The 24,298-nt window shown below is 36.0% G+C and overlaps 1 protein-coding gene across 6 annotated transcripts in view; it reads left to right on the forward strand.

Annotated features, from left to right (window-relative positions):
* LOC149784409 (uncharacterized) overlaps positions 1 to 24,298 on the forward strand; it is a 176,243-nt gene that overhangs the window by 129,075 nt on the left and 22,870 nt on the right. For all 6 annotated transcript variants that reach the window (XM_089932458.1, XM_089932459.1, XM_089932460.1 and 3 more), the window contains 2 exons: positions 15,737 to 15,754; positions 20,412 to 20,429. In XM_089932458.1, the coding sequence (XP_089788584.1) occupies positions 15,737 to 15,754; positions 20,412 to 20,429 (36 nt within the window). The remainder of the gene's footprint in view (positions 1 to 15,736; positions 15,755 to 20,411; positions 20,430 to 24,298) is intronic.

The following is a 24,298-nucleotide window of genomic DNA, read 5'->3' on the forward strand; positions in this document are numbered from 1 at the left end:
ACTTTTGGATGCGGAAGGTTGCTGGTTTGAACCCGGCATGGTCACACCAAAGACTTATAAAAATGGTTCTTGCAACTGCCTTGCATGGCGCTCAAGATTAAAAGAATAGTGTTAGGTCTTGTCGGCCTTGTGTCAGGATAATGTGACTGGGTGGGACGTTAGGCTACATATCTGCGTTAGGATGCCCCAGTGGTAGATATCACTATAAAATGCCACACTGCAGAAATCGAAGTGATATGGCGAAAATTGCTAAAGCTACGTTAAAACCCCCACAACGCGCACATCTAAACACATAAAGACGTAGTCTGTATTCATGAGATCTTTACAACAAGATGTACTCTTTGGGATATGTGATAATCAGTTTAAATCCACCGTCATTTGAATTCCGATTAAACACTATAATTTCCTGAAGTTGCCTGAAAAGGAACTTTTCAGGATCTTTCAATAAAAATGTAAAGGTCATGAAACTCTCGTTATTAATCAAAGATGCTCAATTCGGTTATTTTAGAGAATTTTATATTATGGGCAGAAATGATAAAGTTGACCTTGCACCAAGAATTCGGGGGATCGCTGACTTTAAACAGATTTATGTCATCATATGCAAGTAAAACATTTGTTTAGAAGTTCAGTTGTAGTGAAATTGAGAAACAGCGTTAGATTATACCCCACGACAATAAGATCATATGTAACTGAATATATTTTACGCGAATGAATAGTAGAACTTGTAGATTGCATTTTTTAAAACACTTGTATTTAGTTTGATAACAGTTATGCAAATAAAAACATAATATATATTTTTATAATTAATTAAAAGGGATTGATTTATAGTAAAGTTAATTTAATACATAATACTACACATGCTGACATCTTTCTATGTGACCTTATTTCATTCATGTTTCAATGCTAGCTGTCCTGGACAAATATTGTATGAAAAACATATATTCATCGCACTTGTCGATTATCACTTTTCCCATAGAAAGGCAGAGCTGTTTCATGAAATGGGTCTTTCTCAATGATCCTGGACCATGTTGACACTCTTGTATAGATTATGATACCTGTGTTTTTCATATCTCCGAATCTTTATTTGTTAACCATCAAAGCCCCAAAAGACGCTAAAAACACGCATACATAAGGATACAAAGTAAGTAAGAGATTACTATTAATTAAAGGTTGGATATATTTAAAGTTTTGTCCTCCACTTTGGAATTTGTTTGACGTATTATGCCTTGCTAAACTGTTATTTACTTCGGAGAATGTCTGTGTCTGTTGGAATGGTATTAAAAATATCGGTAAGACTTGAAAACCTAATTGATTTACTTTTCCTCGTCGACGAGTGTAGCTAATGTTTAGGTCAATATAACAAATAGACAAATATGAAACTTGCAATACAGATGCCAAATCAATGACATTTTGAAATATATAATTTACATGAAAACTACAAAACTATTAGGATTTACTACAATCGGACAACTGTGGTAGCATTTTGAAACATTACTTTTAGTATGAGCCAATGACGATGAGTTAAGGTCTTGTGAGTCTTCCTGACTCCTATATGTCCTGCCAAAGGACCTTCATTTGCTGGACTACTAATGTCCCGTCGATAAGACTTGGGAATGACAACTTGATAGCTCACTTAAAACTCGTCACCAGCGGGTCAATTGCGCGCTCCAGTTTCTCATAAGGACTCCGTTCATCGGAAATATGGGCTGGCTTCTGTTTGACTTATAACCCATTGTACCAAACAGGAGATATTGCACTGTTGTTTTTACTCGTCAACTAGTGATTGCCTTTTGTTATTCCGATCAGCACAGAGAAAATTCTTAGTAAAATGATCAACGTGAAACATATGTATACTATCGGTGCTAAGTTTGTACTGAATGCTGTATATGTGCTTTATTGTCAAAATGAGAGACAGACAGAGAGAGAGAGAGAAAGAGCAATATGTTGTTCTCTTGATAATAATATTAATGGTAACTGGTGTCGTACCAGGTACATTACAGCTAGCATGCGTCATCACCCGGAAAGAAAAGATGACTTCCATGAATGAACTGATAATAAAAGGTTGAATTATGTCGAGGAGTAACGAATACCAGGACTTTTAAGTTGCATTTTGTTCAGGAATTCGTTTTGATTTTAATAACTTTGATAACTTTGATGCTCGTAATAGCAGGCTATCTAGTTTTAAAACTAAATAATAGACTTTGATTAAAATTGATTTCGTATAAAATAATGTACATGCTGACATATTTCTGGTGATCTCGTTTGGTTTATATTTATTGGCTTGTTTTATCAAAAACGTTTAAAATATAGTACTAGCAGCTGCCTCTCTTGGTGCTCAACATTAAAAGGTTAGTGTTAGCACTGGTCGGCCTGACATAAGGATAATGATTGTCTGGGACATGATGATACATGTCTGCGGCATGCTGTTCAGTACTAGATATCACAAAAACTGCAACGCTACAGACATCGTATAGCGATATGAATGAAAGTTTTAAAGCCACGGTATAAATCAAAATCACACATACACACAAACATAGTAGAATATTCATGTCGTACCTAACTTTTATAATTTCGTTTACTAATGTTTGAGTTCAAGATATTACCTTATGTAAACAATTTGAATGCTATAGTATAGCATTTTTTACCCCGCGCTGTTTTTTATGTCTTAGAATTTTATATTGGTTCTGATAAACATAATTAGTCAATTCTTTCTTTACGTTCAGTCTCTTGACTTATTAGTTGTTCTGTTCAAATATAATTTGAAAGGAATCCTTTAGTTTATGATTATCCATTGGTATTATGAAGTGTTCATTGACAACCTGGACACAATTCGGGGATTGTTGTGAATTCATTTGAGACCATTTTGGATTATATCATTGTGTTACACCAAGACTGTTAGTTCTTCAGAACGTTCAATATTGGACTTCTTTCCAAACATTCTATTCATTGGGACGTGTGCTCAAACTTTTAGAGTTATTTAGGATTTAATTCACAATACAGTTCCTCTTAAATGTTTACGTTGCAAATTTATTTGTTGATGTTACTAAAACCGATGTTTCAATTCTAGACTCAGATGAAAACGCTATGTTCCCAGGCACTCAAAGCTGTTAAATAAATATATGCCTAATGTTATATCATGGACTGTTATATATTATTTGTTAAGCAAAGGTATTGGAAGATATTTGTTTAATTTTGTCTTGTGAACCTTTAACAGTTATTCAAACCAAATTGTCACAATTCATCATGATCTTTTCCCCCGAGAAAACATGAATGGAAGCCTCAATACCTATATGTATATGCACAGATTATCAAGCAGTTAATGTGTAAATATACAAAGAAGATATGTAATATCACACATTCTTGAAACTTTGATATAACTTCAACACCTTAAACGTGGAGCATCACATAATAATTCAGCATCCGGAATTGAACATTTTGCTTTTAAATCTCAGCAAAGATTATATAGATTAGTACAGAAATCTCTCATCAAGTGTTTTCATTTGCCTGGATATATAGATGGTACAGAACAATCTTAGCCAATTCAGTAATATACAGGCAAAAATAATATTCCTGGTCTGACACAAGATGAAACAAAATGATGATTACTATGCACAAAATTATTTCCAGAACAAAAACGTTCTTGTTTTGCAGGTAAACTTCAATCAGCAACAAAATTTCACGTAGAATTTCTGGGGTTATTTCACGGCTTTGGCTTCCTCGACGTATTCCATGAAACCACCGGCTGTAATAATTTACCTAATGCAACAAAGTTTAGTTTTGTCGATAATTCTAAAGTCAAAACTACGAATTCTACGAAGACAAAGAACACTTCCACGTTTTAGTCTAGCAGATATAAGCGATGGAATGAAGAGATATAATATGTGTTGGCTGCCATAATATAACAAAGTTATGCTGTGTACATTTGATCAGTAGAGATCTCTTTGGAAGACCTCCTAAGATTTAAGATTTAAATCGATCCGAAGCAAACTATTGTTTCAGTTGCCTCATTGTCGCTTCTGGACAACCATATCCACGTTATTTTTCCTTCCGCGAGAACACATGGATGTGACGTGACATATGCCAAATACCATCCCATGTTGAAGCAACAGAACATGGATTACCGTAATTAACTAAATATCATCATCCAGCACTAGGTTGATCGAATGCATGTTTGTTTATAAGTTAAACCCACGACTGGAATTGCATGTGAGTTGTTCCACGTGAGCCTTATGCTGCTTTAATAACTAAACTGACGGTCATTTGAGTGCCTACAACGTTGATTATGACGATGTCCATGTTCGGAATCGATCCACTTATGTTCCAATAATACGTATTCTGCCCAGTGCAAATAAATTGATTCGAGGTCATGATCCCAGACTCTATGACACCTCCGCTTATTTGTAGTTGCGATACACAGGATAAACTTCTGATTTCCTTGAAACGTCTGTATTATTGGAATGTAGCTAATATATTATTTTCGCTGAGTTCGGCACGACATGGTCAATTAATCATTATCGAATATTCACTGACTATCGGAATGCCCAGATTAGCCTCTGGTAAGCTAGCAGACCCACAATCAATCAAACCTATTTGAGCAGCATCATATTCGTCAAAACATCTTTTAATAAAATATCGCAGTTCCATCAGAAACATAATCAACAGCAACATATCTCGGAAATACATTTTCTTTATGTAATCGTGTATTGATTAATAGAGGTGCTCTGACACTAATGTAACCATCTGTCTTGTGATAGATTCTTTGAAGTACCTGTTGATCTGATACGACGAACAGCTAGCTCGGCATTGATCTTTTGGTCTCGGCGGATGATCCTGTGGAAATCCATGGATCGTCCGCGAATGCAATGAAATTTATATTGGTAAATTCGAATATGTTGAGGTTATCGTGTTGACTACCTTGATGTAATTAAACGATTCTAGTAAATTTTACCGAATTCGACTCCAATCTGATCTTATATTATATTTTGATTTTTTCACATTTAACTTGTGAAATGTTTGCGATGGATTATTTACAGAGTGATTTGTCTTTGACGATTAGAAAAAAACTCCACCAATCACTGCAGCGTCAGCAATCAACAATTCAATGTTATGTGACACAGTTACCGGAGCATTATAAAATCAATGTGTTGTGGTGGTGCTTCTACGTCGATTCGTGCTTGTTTGTCGATACTGTCTCCTGTAAGAGCATCGAGTTCGACAAGAGAATTACGTCAAGCAATATAAAAACGGTTATATTGGTCAAGTTATTATTGATAATGCCGTTGTGCTGCTTCTAGTGCGGGTCTTTTCTGCTGTTGTTGCTCAGTTAGACGTTCACTCGACGCTGCTATTTATTGAGATATTGATGCTGATGTTCAAATTGCTGCGCAGATAGCCGTCGCACCAATTGCAATCATTACCAAGGTTATGCTGAACATTGATTTAAATCGACGATGCATCACATAGACACCTTGGATAGTTCCCTTGTGGTGTACGATTTATTGTCTGTACAACTCACCATCGTGCACGAACAGTTCATGGAATGGTCGGTGCATAGCTCCCAGCTCTGACAACAAGATATTCTTTTGATATCACTGACGCCGACATGGCCAGCAATACGCCAACGACTTATTAGAGCGCATGGTATTGAGTCCATCGCGTTGAGCTTCACTGATACGATAAATATCCGTTTGATCAAATTCCAGTATAATAGGACAAATCCAGCTACAACTGAGTCATCATCAGTTGCACTTGCAACGCGCTCATTGGTTACATTATATCGATGAAGTTACTTAACTGGAGTTAATGGAAAGCTGCCGTTGTCGTTCGCGGTAACCTCTTTTGTATAAGTGGCTGATTTATTTGCCGGACGTTATCGAACAACGTTGACCGGATAAAACCTACAGATGGTCTGGATTGTCTTTGTTTTTTAACTGGTCCGTTGGACCATTTTGTACGTCTTTTCGGTGCTGAAGATTTTTTCACAGACTGACTTGCTGATGGATCTGTCTCAGGAATATCCATGAATGTATCTGCGAATTAAGTTTGGCGACTTTTCTGTGTGGTTGAAGGTTGTGGATATTATATTGATCCTGTCGTTGATTTGTTCATCTTATAATTGTTCGTCTGTCCTTATCTGAGAAATTTCCAGCATCACAAAAAATGTTTCTGTAACCGTTCAATCTACAACGAGCTGTCGATCAACTGAGATCTGCTTATCATCAGGTATAATAGGGGCTACAGTGACCAATATATTGCATAGCGTTGCTATTGTAAGTCCGAACTGGGAATAAGAAATAATAATAATAATAATAATAATAATAATAATAATAATAATAATAATAATAATAATGACTTTGTATAGCGCCTAATCTTAGAAGCTCTAAGCGCTTTAAAACATTAGACAATACCTATAAGATAACAAACATATAATGATTTGATTACAAAAACAAACACCGTGAAATCAAAAAATATTAAAAAACACTCTGAGAATATTTACGGTAGGAAACATTATTCAGTCTTTAAGTTTGTTCTTGCAGTCGAAATCAGTGCGTTTTGAGCGCCCTCTTGAATGTGATCACTGTGTCTTTGTGTCTAAGTTCAGTGAGCAATTCATTCCACGTTGCTGGGCCCTGGTATGCAAAAACACGCTGTCCATATGACTTTGTTTTCATAGTGGGAATAATAAGTATACGATTGTCGGAAGAGGAGCGTAAGTATCTTGCAACCTTGCTTATGTTCATGACATGTTGGTGTAATGTGAGAGTACTGTCCAGAGTAACACCTAGGTTTCGTACTGATTATGTCAATTTAATGTAGGTGTTGCTGATATTTATTGTTTGAGGTAAAGGATGTGAATGAGAAAGTCTTTTTGTTGTGATCAGAATGGCCTCAGTTTTATTATCATTCATCTCAGCTTGTTACATGTCATCGATGGTTTCACATCAGAAATGCACCTCTCTACACCTTGGATGGTAGCATCAACTTCAGTTGGGTGGCTAGATTTTTATATTTGGGTGTCATCAGCGTACTATTCGTGAGACACTGGATGATGATCTATGACACTTGAGAGCGGCTGAGTGTATATAATGCAGAGAACAGGTCCAAGAACAGACCCCGGTTGAACACAACAACATAGATCAACTGGGCTGGAGTGTATTCCATCTGCAGACACAATTTGTGTCCTATTGACCAAGTAGGACTTGAACCACAATAAGGCTGTATCATCAATGCCTAATACATACTGGAGAGGGTGAAGTAATATATCATGGTCTATTGTGTCAAATGCTGCAGATAAATCAAGGAGGTGAGGACTTTTAGAGGAGAATTTCAGTACTGTGGCAAGGGCGATATGCATATTGTACATTGCTAAAAAGACTGTTTGAATTTAGATGAGATACAAGCTGGGATAGAAGAACCCTTTCTAAGACTGTTGATATGAATGGGAGATTAGAAACTGGGCGGTAGTTCTTTAAATTGTCATGGTCTAGTATTGGTTTCTTTAGCAGAGACTTTACAATGGCAGTTTTGAAAAATGATGAGAATTCCCCGGATGAGAAAGAGGTATTAATGACATCAGTTACTGAAGGCAATACTGGATCTAAGCACTCGAGCAGCAGTGATGTTGGAATTGAATCAAGTTCACATGACTTTGGTGCACTCTTCATCACGATTGTACGTACGAAATCCATAGACACACATTCAAACGCTGCTAATGGTTGCCGCTCAAATTCTGTATCCCAGCTGTATGATGACGACGAGTCAATTGAAATTGTTGTGTCAAGCTTATCTCTAATGGTTTGTACTTTGTAACGGAAGAAATTTGCAAACATGTCCGGAAGGTCGACTGGAGAGAAGCGTCTCAGCTGGTCCATAACACTGCTGTACCATGGATAATACTTTTGATTCGATACTCTGGTAGCTGGGGCATGTTTGTCAAGCAATGAACGCACACAGTTAACGAGTTGTTCTGCGGTAGGAGGTAAGCAAGTTGTTAGGTTAGCTTGGATGTCGTGCATTCGTTTGTTTCTGTTCATCATACGGAGGTTTCTTTTAGTAGCAGATAAAGTTTGAGGGTTAAGGACTGATACGTCAAGATGGCATATAATGCAAAGGTGATCTGATGCAAGGTCATGAGATACCAGTGAGGACCGTAGAATGTTATCATCAGTTCCATGAAGAATCCAGTCTAAAATGTGACCATGTTTATTGGTGGGTTGGTTAACTGACTGTTTGAGGTTGAAAACATTAATAGAATCTATGAGTTTTGATGTATTTGAGTTTCCGTGACAGTCAAAGTGAAAGTTAAAATCTCCAAGAATAATCAGGTTGCCACCTATCGAATTTCCATAGTCCAGGAGATTCGGAAACTGCTCCAAAAAGAGAGATTCAGCCAGCTTGTTTTTTATGCTAATATAAGTGCGGTATAGGCGGAAAAAATCTACTGACCTTTGCTCCAGTGTGAGTGTGGTTTGGACTAGTTCAAACGATGTGTGGTCGAAATTGAATGTTGTGGTGTAGTTCAGACGTTTTATCATGGAGTTCTTCTGTGGTGACAGTAATTTCACCTACACGAGAATTACGGAAGAACGACTTGATGGAGTAACCAGTGGGTGTTAGATCCGCACACTTAGGCTCATCGCCTAATGTTTTTAGCCATGTTTGTGTCAGGATAAATGTCTACATTTTGGTCGTTGATAAAATCAGCTATTTCTGTGCACTTTTCAGGTGGTCCTACTGACTGAGCATTGAATAATGCAATCCGCAGAGGTATTTCTTTAATAGTTGACACAAAGGTTGAAGAATTAATAGGGATTTGAATTAGGTTATCTAAATTAACAGTCGAATTTTTTTAAATGGTTGTGCCGAAATAAGGGAGATAACTGGGATTCTTCTTCTTGTTCAACGCCGACCAGATTTGAAACAAAGTTTCTTTTTTCGCTTCTGTTTACATTTAGGAAATGATGAATGTAGTCCCACTTTGTTTTGTCTAGAGCACAATGTAGCGTAGAGATCCAAGGAGTGATAATTTAAAGCAATTAGTGAGGGTCCATCGTAGCATAAATGGGTTGACTGGCGGTTTGTTCAAAAAGATTGGAGTAAGACAGCTGAGAAAAGTCTAATTGTTATCGTTTCCAAAGCAAGGAGGTGAAGAAACACATACAAATTTAACAACCAGTATATAATGAACACCATATCGAAGATGAAAACAGGTAACAAGCACAAATATCATGAAAACGGCACTAAAAAACGGAACAGCTGCTTCAAGCCGGTTAAGCGATAGCGGTCATCTTGTCTCGTCATAGAACACTCTGCAGGTTTGTGGTGGGGACCTATAAGTCATAGAATACTCTGCATGATTGTAGTGGGGACCTATACAGTTGACTGTATGAAAAAATATCATACTGTAGGAATTACATTAATATAGTCGTCAAGTGGTAATTGATCATTACTGCCTTTTCAACAAAATGAGAAGTATAATTGTAGTTTTGTTGAAATGAAGAAAGATACAACAATTCAAAACTTCCTGCCAAGAAAACAAAATTGCAATTTCATGCGATGTGATAAAGAACACAGAATATTTCGAATTCATCAATGATAATTAATAGTAGTATTTGTTTCATACAAATGAAGAAAATCTCCATTTTTAGTTGATTCTTTTATTCTGGAATAACCTTTCATGATACTTGAACACAAAAATAGATATAAATAAACATAAACAAGTAGAACTTGCATATTAGAAACGCTACAGTTCTTTAAAACCAAATACCATTTACAACTGTTAATTACATTTCATTTGTTGTGTGCATTGTCTTTTCTCCCTGACTGTATGTTATGTTTATCTGTATAGTGTGACTGACCTTGTCAGCATCTTTTGCAATGCCTATCTCATTAGTATATTGTTATTTTGTAATAACATTTTTCGTAGCTCATATGTATCTATGACCTTAGATTATTTGTTATTACTGGTGATAAACTACTTGTATCTTAGTTTTAAACATTAGTTAGAACTACCTGATATTGTTAACAACTGAGAAATTCGAACGCCAAAATCATTTGAACCTGACTGAGTTCCTCACATATTGACTTGAGTTTTTATATTATGGGGAAGTGCACAGAACTACTCATTCCTGAAAATACAAAAATAACTTCGGCAAATACAAATTACACTAAAACAAAACAGATTAGGCGCGTACAAGTTCAGGTTTTTATGGTACCAAAAATATTTGATTAGTAACCCCTATTTATGGAAAAAGAAGGAGGTCCATATTTTCCTAGCTTTGAGATTATTCTTGAAAACATGAAATGGCCAAGAGAGAGTTGTAATTATTCGCAAACTCTACACTTCACTGTGAGTACAGTTAGCTGCTAAATATGATGTAATTAAAGAACCGACCTTGAAGTGTTATAAGTTGGTACCTAGGGCTTGATCACAAATTTTCGGAACTGTAAAAAAAGATACTGGACAGACCTCTCTCGAACTCCATTCACGAAGAACAATTACGTTTATACGCCGTGCTCAACCAAGAAGGTTGACCAAGATTACGCTTACCTTAGACATTTCATATTAGCTGAAGGGTTTAAGAATTGCGTCCATAGTGATGGCCTGCCTTGATGATATAAGGTCAAAGCTCTATAAAATTAAGCTCTACAGATGACTGTTTTGTGACTCACATACACTTCAGTGTATACATTACTGTTTCCATCTCTTAAAAGCGTTTTCAAATCTCAATCTAACACAAGTCTTCTTCTAGTTAAAGTGTTACTTTATTATTCAAATTAGTTAGTGTGTCTTTGTAGATGATTGCCCTCTAGTTTGTAAACTTTTCATGCGACTTTTTCTCATGACCCGTAAGAGTGCTATCAGTGACGTCTTTACCAATCGAAGGTATTCATTTATTTCTAAGCAATACTCTAGCTAGTGAAATGTTGTGGGCAATCCACTTGGAGCTAAGAAGCCTTATTTGGATAAAAAGGGTTTGATTGAAATCCATATATCTAAGACGAGAAGAGCTCTTGAAAATTGTGTTGATGATTCCCTCCACTGACACGGTCACTAGCATGTCTCTAGTGACGTTATCCGTTATTCTGATATTGATCAATTAAGGGGTATTCATCAAATTGATCCTCTGTTTACTACACATTCTCTTTATTCTAATGAGGGTAATAATATTGAATCATTTCTTCTCAAACTGGTACATGATACTGATATTTCCTGACCGTTTCAAATGTATATTATTGAAACTGTAGCCTGATAAGTACTCGTTGTTATTTTGTACAAATTGGGATCCGTATAAGAAAATTAGGAAACATATAAGGTACCCATTTATGACGTGTGGTCAGTAAGCTATCACAATTGTGTCCCTGCGTCGATAGACAGGACAAGTGTAATATTTCCGATGAAATACATTGTTATGTTATGTTCATTTAAGAGTCAGTAAGACTAATCACAAGATCCCGAATATTAAACGTTGTTTCTAAATAGTGTACCTCTTGTCATGCTTGTCGAATGAGAGAATAACGAAGGCTCATCTCCAACATATTCCAGTATTTTAAGTAACATTTAGCATAACGATGCTAAAACGTGTCGGTTTCTTACCTAGGAATAAGGCAGGCCACCAATCCCTGTTGACCAGCATGTGTGCATCCACAAGATTTCCAAGAGTAAATCCTTTGAGAAATATTAAAATTAAAGCTGTAGCAAAAGCTGTGATAACTTTTCTTGTACATGTTTCGGCCTTCCCCATTCTGCCAATTTGGTCAATGGTCAAATGTTATGAATGAATTTACCAGCAAGTTATGCATTAATTAAGCATCGAACAGATTAATTCGTCAGCATATCGCCATGAAAAGTATGAGCCTTTCAACATTCCTTAAAAAATTTAATTTGGTCATTTTGCATTTTTACAGCCAAATAGGATATTCATTTACTTGTGTTTGATGTTATACAATAAGTTAAAGAGTCTTGAACCAATTCTGCTTAGTCAAAGATTAAATTAAGTTGGACAAAACTACAGAAATTGTAACTTAGTAAAATACTTTTGGTTCTCTTGCCTGAACCTCAAAATCATCTTAAGGTTCTTATAGTCTTGAAAGGAAAGTGACAACCTTATATCTTTTACACACCTTGGAGACAAAACAAGAAACAACTTTGCCGTGAAAATATCTTAAAGGAGTATCTTGTTGTCAATCATTCAATCAGTTTAGTTGTACCTCTCACACTGACGGAGGCGTCCTCCTCGGATGCGGTAGGTCGCGTTTGCGTAGCCAGGCTGAGCCAAACCAACGATCTATATAAATGGCACTAACAGTTTCCTCTCCTGGCGCTCAGCATTAAGAGGGTTGTGTTAGGACTGGTTGGCCTGGTGTCAGGATAATATGACTGGGTGGGACTTCTTGACACATGTCTGTGACATGATGCCCCAGAGTTAGACATCACTGTAAGCTGTCACACTGCAGACATCATAGTGATATAACTGAAAAATTGTTAAAGTTATGTTTAAAATCCAAATCACTCACACCCAGTAAGTGAGGACTGAACGATGGCCATAACATCTGACTCTAGTTAATATTCTGAAAGTAATCGTCACAAACAATAAATAATCTGAAAACGAGAATTTCACATCTTCACCCACAAGAAAGGAGGAAACTAAAACATCCATGTTTGAAATGCTAGAATTTCTCCAGGTGTTCCATCATGAACAAACAAAATGTGTCATGGCTTTAAAATTACATATTTTAAAAATGACAAATACCATCAATGCAAAATGATCCTCTCAAATAGGAAAGTCTGAAGAAAGATTTTGTGTTTTTTTACTGGAGAATGATTTCAGAGAGCAAATGAACGTAACTGCAATTCACAATGCCAGTGCCGAACGTTGATAGTTCTTTCCGCATTTGCAACACCTATAGAAAAGTGAACAGTGTCAACAAAACATATTAATTTATAATGCCAAGGATCGATGGGTACATTCACAAAATTGGAAATGCAAAATATATCACCACGTTTTGATCTTCTAAGAGCTCTCCATCAAATTCAACTCTTAGAAAGTACGAGGTAAATGTCTGCATCTGTAACTTTAAATGGACATATTAATAAACATTAATGCCGTTTAGTATGAAAGCTTGTCCTAACACTTTTCAGCGCTTCAAGAACATGATTACAACTGGTCTAGATAATTGTAACGAATACATCGATTACGTCATTATCCACAAAGATACCCGGAAATATCACTAAGAAACCGATCATAAATTATTTCTTCGAATCAGACATACAAATTTGGAATTTGATAAGGCAAACTCTAAACTTTGGATGACACCTGTTGTTAAGTACATTTAAATTTAATTTTTCCCACCATTATGTCATATCTAATTATTATTCGTTTTGATCCGAAATTGAATTTAGGGCCTAGCTGAATTATTTTTTTTTATAAACACTATATTACATAGCTGATACTTATCTTTGGTTTTAGATTATATATTAAGATTATTTTTATTTGTAACTCAGTAGTAGGCAATATTTTGTTAGTGGGAAATTCCTGATCTTGTTGACAAACCTGAATGCTTTTAGAATGAAGTTTTGTCCTCATCCTATTTCTTAATATGCTACGTATGATATTCTATAAGTAATACGTAGACACAATTTCTCATTCCAAACTTGACACCAGTATTTTGAGGCGTCAATTTTAGTTATGTTACGTTGACTAATTGAAATGATGTATTCATTTATTCACTGGAATAACAAAGTGCGCAAAACCAATATTTGCGGATTATTGTGCAAGTTCGCTTTTAAAATTTTCATTTCGTTTTCTAAAAGAATACAATTTATAGAATTTTGCAACACTTGGGCGTTTTTTGTTTGCTCTTTTATGTTACTTAGTTTAAGACCATAGAGTCTTGACACGGTTCTTTCGGCCGCGAAATTGATTCAATAATTGTAGAATGTAGCGAGTGATCTTGGCATTGATGGACTATTGATTTAAAACGACAAAAAATTGTTTGCATTATTCCGTATGTTTTTTTTAAGCGATTAAACAAACAACATATAAGTTATTACACAATCGAGAAAGGAGCATTTGGTTTTTATATTGACATTGCAACACATAAAATTTATATTAGTTATTTTCTTTATCCCATTGGTGTATTCACTGATCACAACGCCCTTAGTGTCATTAACAAATTGAAAAAAGAGATTGTTACGGTGGGATTTGATGTCACTCAGACACAATTTGCATTAAAGCATACTATATATATAGATACATACATACATACATACATTCATTCATTCATACATACATACATACATACATACATACATACATACATACATACATACATACATACACACATACATACATACATACATACATACATGCATACATACACACACACATATACATACATACATACATACATACATATATATGTGTGTGTGTAAAATTATATCTTTATCTCATAAATATATATAATACTTTATGAGGTGAGGTGATGTGTATATTTGATTTATATTGTGTGTTTGCTTTTCTCCTTGAATGTATGTTACTTATATCTCTACTGTGTGAATGGCCTTAGTAATTTTTTTTCAGTCAATGGTCATATACAAACTACATATTGCATAGCTAATATATATATATATATATATATATATATATATATATATATATATATATATATATATATATATATATATATATATATATATATATATATATATATGTATATATGTATGTATAACTTAAGATTATATAATAAAATCATTATTACTGGAGGTAAACAAGTATAATTATATCTGAATCTCGGACATTAGTTTTTCATTCGGATAAGACCTAGAACTGAACAATTGACCATCGTCCTGATCCTCCGACTTTACATTTTGTTTTTGTATAATGGGAATATAATTTTTTGTTTTGACATGAGTGGAGTTATTGGTAATTGTATATCAGTTAGTATTTGAGAAGATTTTTTAAAATTACTCACTGGAATTATAAAGGACTTCTTAATATGTATTGGACATAATCACTATGTTGAGACTGCTGGCACATTAACACAATCGTAACTACTTGCATATCAGCGCAATCTGAAGGTAGATTCAGCCTTAACACCTCTCAACCTATTTCTGAATAACACATATTGTTATATTGTGATAAATCGTTTCGGACTATTAGGGATTAAATCCCCACGGCTGAAAAACACTTAAATGTGCATTTGTGTTCCAGGAAATACGTTAATGTTAAATCTTTTCACGATTTGTTGGGTTTTGTGCTTTTCTGCTACTGTGTTGAAGAGCATATAACCTTAATACAACGACAAACAAGAAAACCTGTCTCTGTTTGAATGGGTTTATATTACTTTGTGTCTCCTGAAAATATTAAAGTTAAAACAAACAAGTCACTCAGAAACAGATAAAGGTAGTTTGCTTCTTCTTGCGTTGTAAAACGATTATTTAAAACAATGCTGTTTTCTGTGCAAAAGTGATTTAGATACAGCTGATATTGTCATGTAGTATAAAAATAAACATTTACTGTGCAACACAAATTATATTTTAATGACCTCAAAAACAAAGATGAAGGTCATAAAAAGGAATATTCCCAATACAGATGGATCATGTTTTCCTTGTTATTGATTAAATTTAGACACATGTATTTCCGAATGACGTTTGTGTTTAGCCTATTCATCCCGTGGTACATGGATAATGGATAACAATTGAATGTCTCCTTTATACTGTTTTATTTTCTTTCAGGCAAAATTGGAAGAAACTGTAAGTGATCGTGCCGTCAACTCTAGATTTTAGACACTCTTTACTTTACACCGTATATTTACAATTTCTTGTGAGCTTTAATTTTTTTGTAGTATATTAATGATTTTTTTATCGTTTTTATCCAAACTAAAGACCCGAATAAAGCTCGAGCGCTTACTTTGTGCATGTATTTTTACCTCACTTAAAACCATTTGACCCTGTGTCTGAAGTTTCTCATCAGTCAATCAACAATTTGGTGTTCCAACACTGTCATGCTTAGCATTGCAATATGTGTTCTTATCTTTGTTATATCAGACAAGAAAAGATATACGCATTGCTATGATTTAATCTTACATCTGGACTGCCAGAGATATGCCGTTGTCGTTCGTGGTAACCTCCTTTTTTCAGTGGCTGATTTATCAGCTGCAGATGATTTATCAGCTTCCGAACGCCCTGTTTGACAGCTAGGCGCCAGGTGAAGCGGTTGTCAGCACAGTTCTCCCAAAAGTGGACGATGTTGGACTGACATCTTTGTAACTCAGACGTGGCCGTCCAGTCAGTCGTGCGCCCTCTGCCAGCTTGCTGTATAGCAGGTCCTTGGGAATGCGGCCTGAGTTCATTCTCATCACGTGGCCGAGCCAATGAAGGCGCATCTCGCTGAGAATGGAGAACATGCTGTTCAGTTTGACTTGTTCCAGAACCTCTGTGTTGAGTACTTTGTCATGCCACTGGATCTGCAGAATGTACCACAGGCAACTTAGGTTGAAGCTGTTGCGTTTCCTCTCGTGTCTCTCATAGATGGTCAATGTCTCGCTGCTGTAAAGGTGAATGCTGAGCACGCAGGCCTGGTACACACGCGGTTTGGTCTTCTCAGTGTAGTTGTGGATTTTCCAGACAATCTAATTCATTCAGGACATAACTGCTCATGCCTTGGTAATCCTGTCGTTCACAACTGAATCAATGGAGAGAGAGCTGGAGATGGTAGAACCGAGGTATGTGAAGTTCTCAACAACTTCTAGGTTGAACCCATCGATGACGATGGTGGATTACGAGTCTCCGCTAGAGCCATGGTGTTCGTTTTCTTCAGACTGATGGTCATTCCAAACTCCTTACAGGCGTGGTAGAGGCGGCATACCAGCTGGCACAGTGCATCTTCCCTGTGTGATGTCAAGGCGTCGTCGTCGTCGAAGAGCAGTTCACTGATGAGAACCTCTGTGACTTTATCATAGGATGGATAAGGGCGATGTAGAACAGATTGCCGTCAGCCCTGGTATGGATGTACACTCCCTCGCTGACGTCCTTGAAGGGCTACTAGAGGAGAATGGAAAAGAAGATGTCGGAAAGCCTCGGCGCAATGACACAGCCATGCTTCACCTCGCTGATTACTAGGAATTCCTCCTATGTTGCGCCACTGAAGCACACTGTGCTGTGCTTGTTCTCTTGGAACGACGTAATTACAGCAAGCAGTCGTGTTGTCAATCGATCTTCTGCTGAGGCCTGAAGAGTCCAGTCCAAATGACCAGGTCAAATGCCTTCGTAAGGTCTATGAAAGCGATGTAGAGTTGCATCTGCTGTTCATGTCACTTCTTCTGCAGCTGGCGTAGTTTGAAGATCACGTGTACAGATAATTTGTGTAGACGCGAGAGGCTAAGGTCTGCAAGTGTGACAAGGCGACACGGACAGAGATATATCGGGTTATTCAAAGCTCTTCAAGAGGAATCTGTTCGGATAACACAGCAATTAAGCTGTATCTTGTAAATGATTAGGTTAGAGTTTAATGAAGAGTATTGCTTTATAACCGGGTTAAAATGATGCTAATGGTTTCCTTAACGTTATGATTTGACACAGGCACAACAAATGTTTATGTTGTAGGTGATCCTGTCACAGGCTCACCTGATGCACGATAACAAGCTGTTCAATGTTTTACTGGTCTTTTAACATAGCACAATGGTCAATATGATGATCAGCAGGGTCTGCTTGTCCAACAACGTCGTTCGATGTAATACCAGCTCGGCATTGACGGCAAATATTCACTAATGACCTAATCAATCTTCAGCGACAGTCGAGACGATAAATGCAAATTCTTGTTGTACTATCTTTATATATCTTTAACAAGGAATACAACAATATAAGTGTAGCGCATACTCGACGAATTTTGCACGTACGACATGTGGCTGATACAATATTGCCTTTATTTTTGTTTGTGTAACTGTTGGTTGTGCAGATAACCTTCCACTACAGCGACGTATATATGCCGAGATTCAAGAAATCACACTATCGTCTGTGAATATCTTGTCGCAGATGAATTACATGATCAAACAAATAGCAAAATCCCTGACATTGAGCGGATCCCATAATATGAGATAGCGACTTCGGAAGATTAAAAGATTCTTCTATTCGATTGGTCGAAATTACTCTCGCTGGCTGTCCAGACGGGTTGTATAAATATCCTCTACAGTCAGTTCCAACGCCGAATCGATCCATGAATATGCACCTACCGGTCGCTATTTGTACATTTCTATGAAATCAAATAACGCTGAGGTCGAACACGATCTGTCGTGCGCGTAATATACGATCAACATCGATAACGATGGCGATACGTCGCTGCGACGCTGGAGCAAGACGTTTGAGTGATCTCGCTGTTTCCCATAACATGGCCGGTCATTACTGGACATTGATCCATTGGTGGAACCTCCATATGGTTGTTTAATACCAATTGCAAGTTCTTGCTGACGTTGCAACGATAACGTTAACACACGCTTTGAGATGCATTTATTAAAGCACGTTGAAATTCACCTTGAATTCCCTCGACATTATAGATTCAAGATCACTTGGCCGTGTTCATTAAATCAGGATTGACATTCGCGTTTAACTAAATGAATGCCGTTTATTCAGAACCGTTTATTGTGTCGAGAACACTCATTATAGTGCTTAAGTTAATGCTGACTTACGTGATATAATGGACTCCAGAGGTACTGTTTAGAATAGCTGTATTATAATTTTCATAGGTGGTTGAATGGACCAATATTATATCCGGAGTATCCGTACAAGCACACACAAACAGAAAAAGGCCCAATCAAGATAACACACATTCCATCTGAATATTATAACGTTTATTATCTTTAGCAGCTGTCAGCCTTACAGCTACTGGTTTTACAGCGAAATACAACAATGAGAATGCATCTGTAACAATAATGATTTCAGCAATATTCACCGTGGGTCTAGGTTCCGTTATAGCGTCGTTGTATGGACTTCAGGCAGCATTGATGTAAGCTCGGATCCGGTGAATTAAATGAACTTCAGTAAGATTTCTTCATTATTCAGATGCAGTGATGCATCAGTGACTAACGTTATCCGCGCAACGATGGTTAAATCAGTCGTTGAAATCAGTTATCGTTATAAAGTCAAGCTCAGAATGAGAAATTGAATCACCTGATAATATCACTATGACGCTGCAGAGCCTCGATTATTTTGATCTTGACGGAAGTACAGTGAGAGGTCCGATCATCATGGCAGTAAATCAAATACTAACATCTCAACAACCATGCAGTATCAAAATAATACATTGATCAGCATAACACTGTACGGGTCCTATTGACGGCGATTGATATGATATCAATGCCATTTTTCACCGCGCAGTTTGACTTAATTTATCACCGATGACGATCGGCAAAACAATGTTGGCAATTGCACCAGAAGTAACAAATGTCAATCAATTATTTGTTGTCATGAGGAAACCGCCAGCCGGTGTGACACCTAATAACATAATTCTCGGCGGAGGTCAAAATATTCATTAAGTGTGATCAGGAATATCGTATATGTCGCGACTCCGATGTACTTCCGTTATTTGGTGGCACGATAACAGGCCCGATGGACGTCATCGTGAATTTTATTAACAGACATCCAACAACAGATACAACGACCAGTGCAGTCACACGCAGTTACGTCGATTGAGAACTTGCTGAGATATGATCGCGATTATTTATATTGGCACTGAATTTACGACCCATTGAGTTCTCGCCGCAAGAAATCATATTATAATTGAAAATCGGACCAACATTTCGATCAGCGCCAGGAACGTCCGGGACTGCATTTGCGAACATCGATGTAGCATTGTCATTTCGGCTGGGGAAATCCCAAACTCAGATGAGACTGACCGGAATGTGGGTGGAAAGTGAGACCGGTACTATGTCCTTGATGTTGTGTGACAATTACGCTGGTGACATGTGGACTTCCGCGTTGGTACAAACAACATTTAAACAAACATAATCTTTTGGAGGCCAATGCACTTAATTAAATACCAGCTGCAGTTCGAAAAGTAAAAGCAAGCAAGTTACACAAACAATGGTCACAGTGTTATCATACTTTCTTTGTTTCCTTTGTAAATTCTATTTTTGACAGTATCGTTACCTCCTTGCAATTTTTGGATAAGTTGATATTTGCATGAAATACAGATATATACATTTAATATAGAATGCATATTATACGTTGAGAGACCGCAAAATCAAAGATTAAAGTCATCAAAAGGAGTATTCGCAATACAGATGGATAATGTTTTGCATGAATGTGTTGTTTAAATGTTTCCATTGTTCATACTTGAATAATTACTAAAACCTAACCTGCGTAAATTATAAATATGTAATGTACGTTTCATTTATACTGTTTATTTTTCTTCCAGGCAAAACAGGAAGATTTGGTAGGTTTGAAATATGTATCAAATTTATTTTAAGTTTGTTTTTTAGACACTGTTTAATTTTTGCCGTCGATTAAGAAATTCTAGTGAGTTTTATAATATTTCTGGTATATGGCTGCATTTATAATTACGGTTTTCAAAATTAAGTATTCCTTGACCCAAATTATGCTTAAGGTCTACCGTATACATCATTAGCTTACCTGGCATGAAAGCCTAACTGGTATGACTCTATGTATGTATTCATCATAAGTTCGTCAACATTTGATTGATGCCATTCTCGAGGAAGTGATTTAAGACAAATCTGAATAACAACAGCTATTTATAAGGCTTTAATTTCCATAATAGACCTTTAAACGGACAAGATGTATTCCTTATAATGATGTGATCATCCACTTGTTTGACAGATAAAATGTATAGTATAACATTTGTACTGTCAATGGAATTGGAACAAAACATATATTTCTCATTTGTTACTTGTCATATAATATAACTTGACATTTACATAATACATATATTATGAAACAAGTTTCCATCGTATGAGTTATAGATTTAATGTTTGATGCATCCTCATGCAGAATCGTTTCTCTTTGATATACATTTTCTCCCAAGATATTTTCATTGTTCGTTTATGTTATGACTTCAGTGTCCGTTATTTTCCTCGTGACTGCACATGTCATTTACTTGAATATATTATAGTTGGTAATTCAATTTAAATACCCCATAGTGAATCTGATTATTTCTGTTCACCTTATTGTTGGTGCTATTTAACTAAATAATGACTGAGGTCGTCATCTGATCAAAATTGTGTTACACATCAAGTCTCATTGCAAACCTTTTCCCCAAATCCTAGTATAAGAACAACTTGTCATACGTTCAACCTCAATGAATAACATTGCATACCGTTAACCTACGTTTGACTCATGCACTTGATGTTTATCTAACAGTTGGCTTGAATAATCTTAACATTATTGAAGTTTGCTTGTAAACATTTAAATATAATTATCCCTTAATCACTCGTATATTAAAAGTTTAATCACCCCCAAAAATTCATTATTTGTGAACCTATTAACACTAGAATGTCACTTGCTTTTGTGACATTGTTCTATTATATGATTTGTAGACTGAATCATCAATATACTAAATACTCTCTCTACCTGTGCAGATAAATGTTTAGTCTGACACGAAGATAATTTCATCAAAGAAAATGATTATTTCAATACACGTTGCTAATTAATCCCGAAACTCGAATTTGGATATTGTATTCAATCTATTTCTTCTCTTGTATTTTTGAAGTACTAGAATACACTGCATCTTTGTTGAGGATGCCTATAAAGTTAACTCTGCATGAAAAATATTTTGAGTCCTGGAATTGAATTAATATAGTCCTCAATCGGTAATTTATAATTACTCATTATCATCAAAATGAGGACGTGTAATTGTACATTTGTTCCCACGACGAACAAACAATATTACAAGACTTCTTGCAAACAAAATAAAGGTGCAATTTCCTGCGATGCGATTTAGAATACAGAATATTTCGGATTCATCGATGATAATTTATAGAATTTGTTTCAAATAAATAATCAAAACCAAATGTTTTCGTTAATTCGTCTTTTATGATATTTTAACACAGACATAGATCTAAATAAGCATAACAAATTAGGACTTGCTTGTTAGAAACGTTACAGGTCCATTTTTTAAAAAAATGCCATGATTGCATGTTATGTTTATCTATATAGTCTGACTGACCTTTGTCAGCAATTGTGTTTAAAGCCTATCTGATTATTATGCTGTTATTTTGAAAACAACATTTTTCATAGCTTATATGTATCTATGATTTTAGATTATTTGTTATTACGAAAGGGATAAACATCTTCATTTGTATCTGAGTTTTAAACAATAATCGTGATATTTTTGACAACTGGGAAATTCTAGAAACAAAACATTTGACCGTGATTGTGATCCCCATATAGTGTTGTTGTTGTTCTTATTGTTGTAGGGTTTAACGCCATTTTTCAGCACACGATAGGCTATACATGGCGGCCAGTATTAATTGTGGAGGGAGAACCCGGGAAAACCCCGGAAAGAACCACCGACCCACGAGAAGCTCCTGGCAAGCTTTCTCACGTACCCACATTGCCCGAATCTGAGACTGGAACCCGCGTAGACAGAGGTGAGATGGCAGTGATCCGTAACGGAGAACGCTTTAATATGATGTAATTCAAGAACGGATCTCGAAGGGTTATAAGTTGGTACCTAGGGCTTGATCGCAAATTTTCGAAACTGTAACAAAGATACTGGACAGACCTCTGTCGAAATTCTATTCACAACGAGCAATTACTTTTATAAGCCGTGCTCAGCGAAGACGGTAGACGAAGAATACGCTTACCTCAGACAATTCAAATTAGCTGAAGAGTTTAAGAATTGAGTCCATAATGATTAAAGACCTACCCTAATGAGCTCAGGTCAAAACTGAATAAAATGAAATTATATAGTTGACGACTGTTTCGTGACTCACAATCATTCTGTGATATACCTTCCTCGCGATAGATGTTACCGTCTCGTAAATCTAAATCTAGAACGACTTTTAGGAAGCAAAACCTTGATTTGCCTGATCAGAACATCTCTCATGGGTACAGCTATTGTTAGTAGAAATGCCACGTTATTTCTGATTGGTACAGATTGAATGATAAGTAACAGAATAAAGACAGAGTTATTCCAAATGCTCTTATTTCTAATAGACCCAGATCACAGCCGTGTGAAACAAATCAAAATCTAATTTTATTAAGGAGAATAATGAACCATTCATGTCAAAAGTTTCTGTTTCACGTGTTGCTGATTCTACCAAGCCAATATGTATCAAAATATTAAGAAACAGAGCAACCTTGCTTCGCAGAGTCTTTTATTTGCATATACTGTCCATGTATCTGAGAAGTATTCATTTATTACTAAACTATACTCTAAACGGAGAAATGTTATGGGTATTCCACCTGGAGCTAACATGCATTGTTTGGATAAAAAAAGGGTAACATTCAAATCATTATAGATATGACGAGAAGAGCTAGTGCGAATTATGCTGATCAGGAGATTATTCCTTACTCTGACACAGTTACTAGCCAGTCTTTAATGACATCATGCGTTTTTCTGATATTCATCAATAAAGATGTATTCATCAAATTGATATTCTGTTTACTATTCATTCTCTTTATTCTAATTAGGGTGATAATGTTGAATCACTTATTCTCAAACAGGAACAAGATTTCCTGTCCGTTTAATGATCTATTATGGAAACTAAAGCCTCATAAATACATTCTGTTATTTTATGAAAACTCTGATCCTAATAAGAAACTTAGGACACCAAATTACCCAGTGGTGACGTATGGTCAGTAAGCTATCACATTTGTGTCCCTGCGTCGTATAGACAGGACAGTGTTAGTATTGCCCATGAAACACATTGTTCTGTTCATTTGATAGTCAGTAAGACTAATCACAAGATCTTGAATCACATTTTTGACCGAACATTAACTTTTCTTGTACAGTTTTTGGCCTTACCCATTCTGCCAATTTGAGCAATGGCCAAATGTTATGCTTGAATTGACCAGCACGTTATGTATTAATTAAACACCCAACAACTTAATTCTTCTGCATATCGCAATGAAAATTGTGATCCTTCAACATTCCTTGAAAAATTTAATTCGGTTTTTCGCCCTGTTCATTTACTTTTGTTTGCTACTAGGGAATAAGTTCAAGAGTCTTTAGGTATTCAGCCCTTTCGAACTATGATTTGAACTAGGATTTGACATTCTCTCCATGGATCAATGAAGTTATTAAAAGCAAACCTGCTTTATGTCGAAGATTCCAAGATTAATCTT

Source organism: Sinohyriopsis cumingii, chromosome 14, assembly GCF_028554795.1.
Source record: "Sinohyriopsis cumingii isolate HCF-2022 chromosome 14, ASM2855479v2, whole genome shotgun sequence".
NCBI classification, from domain to species: domain Eukaryota; kingdom Metazoa; phylum Mollusca; class Bivalvia; order Unionida; family Unionidae; genus Sinohyriopsis; species Sinohyriopsis cumingii.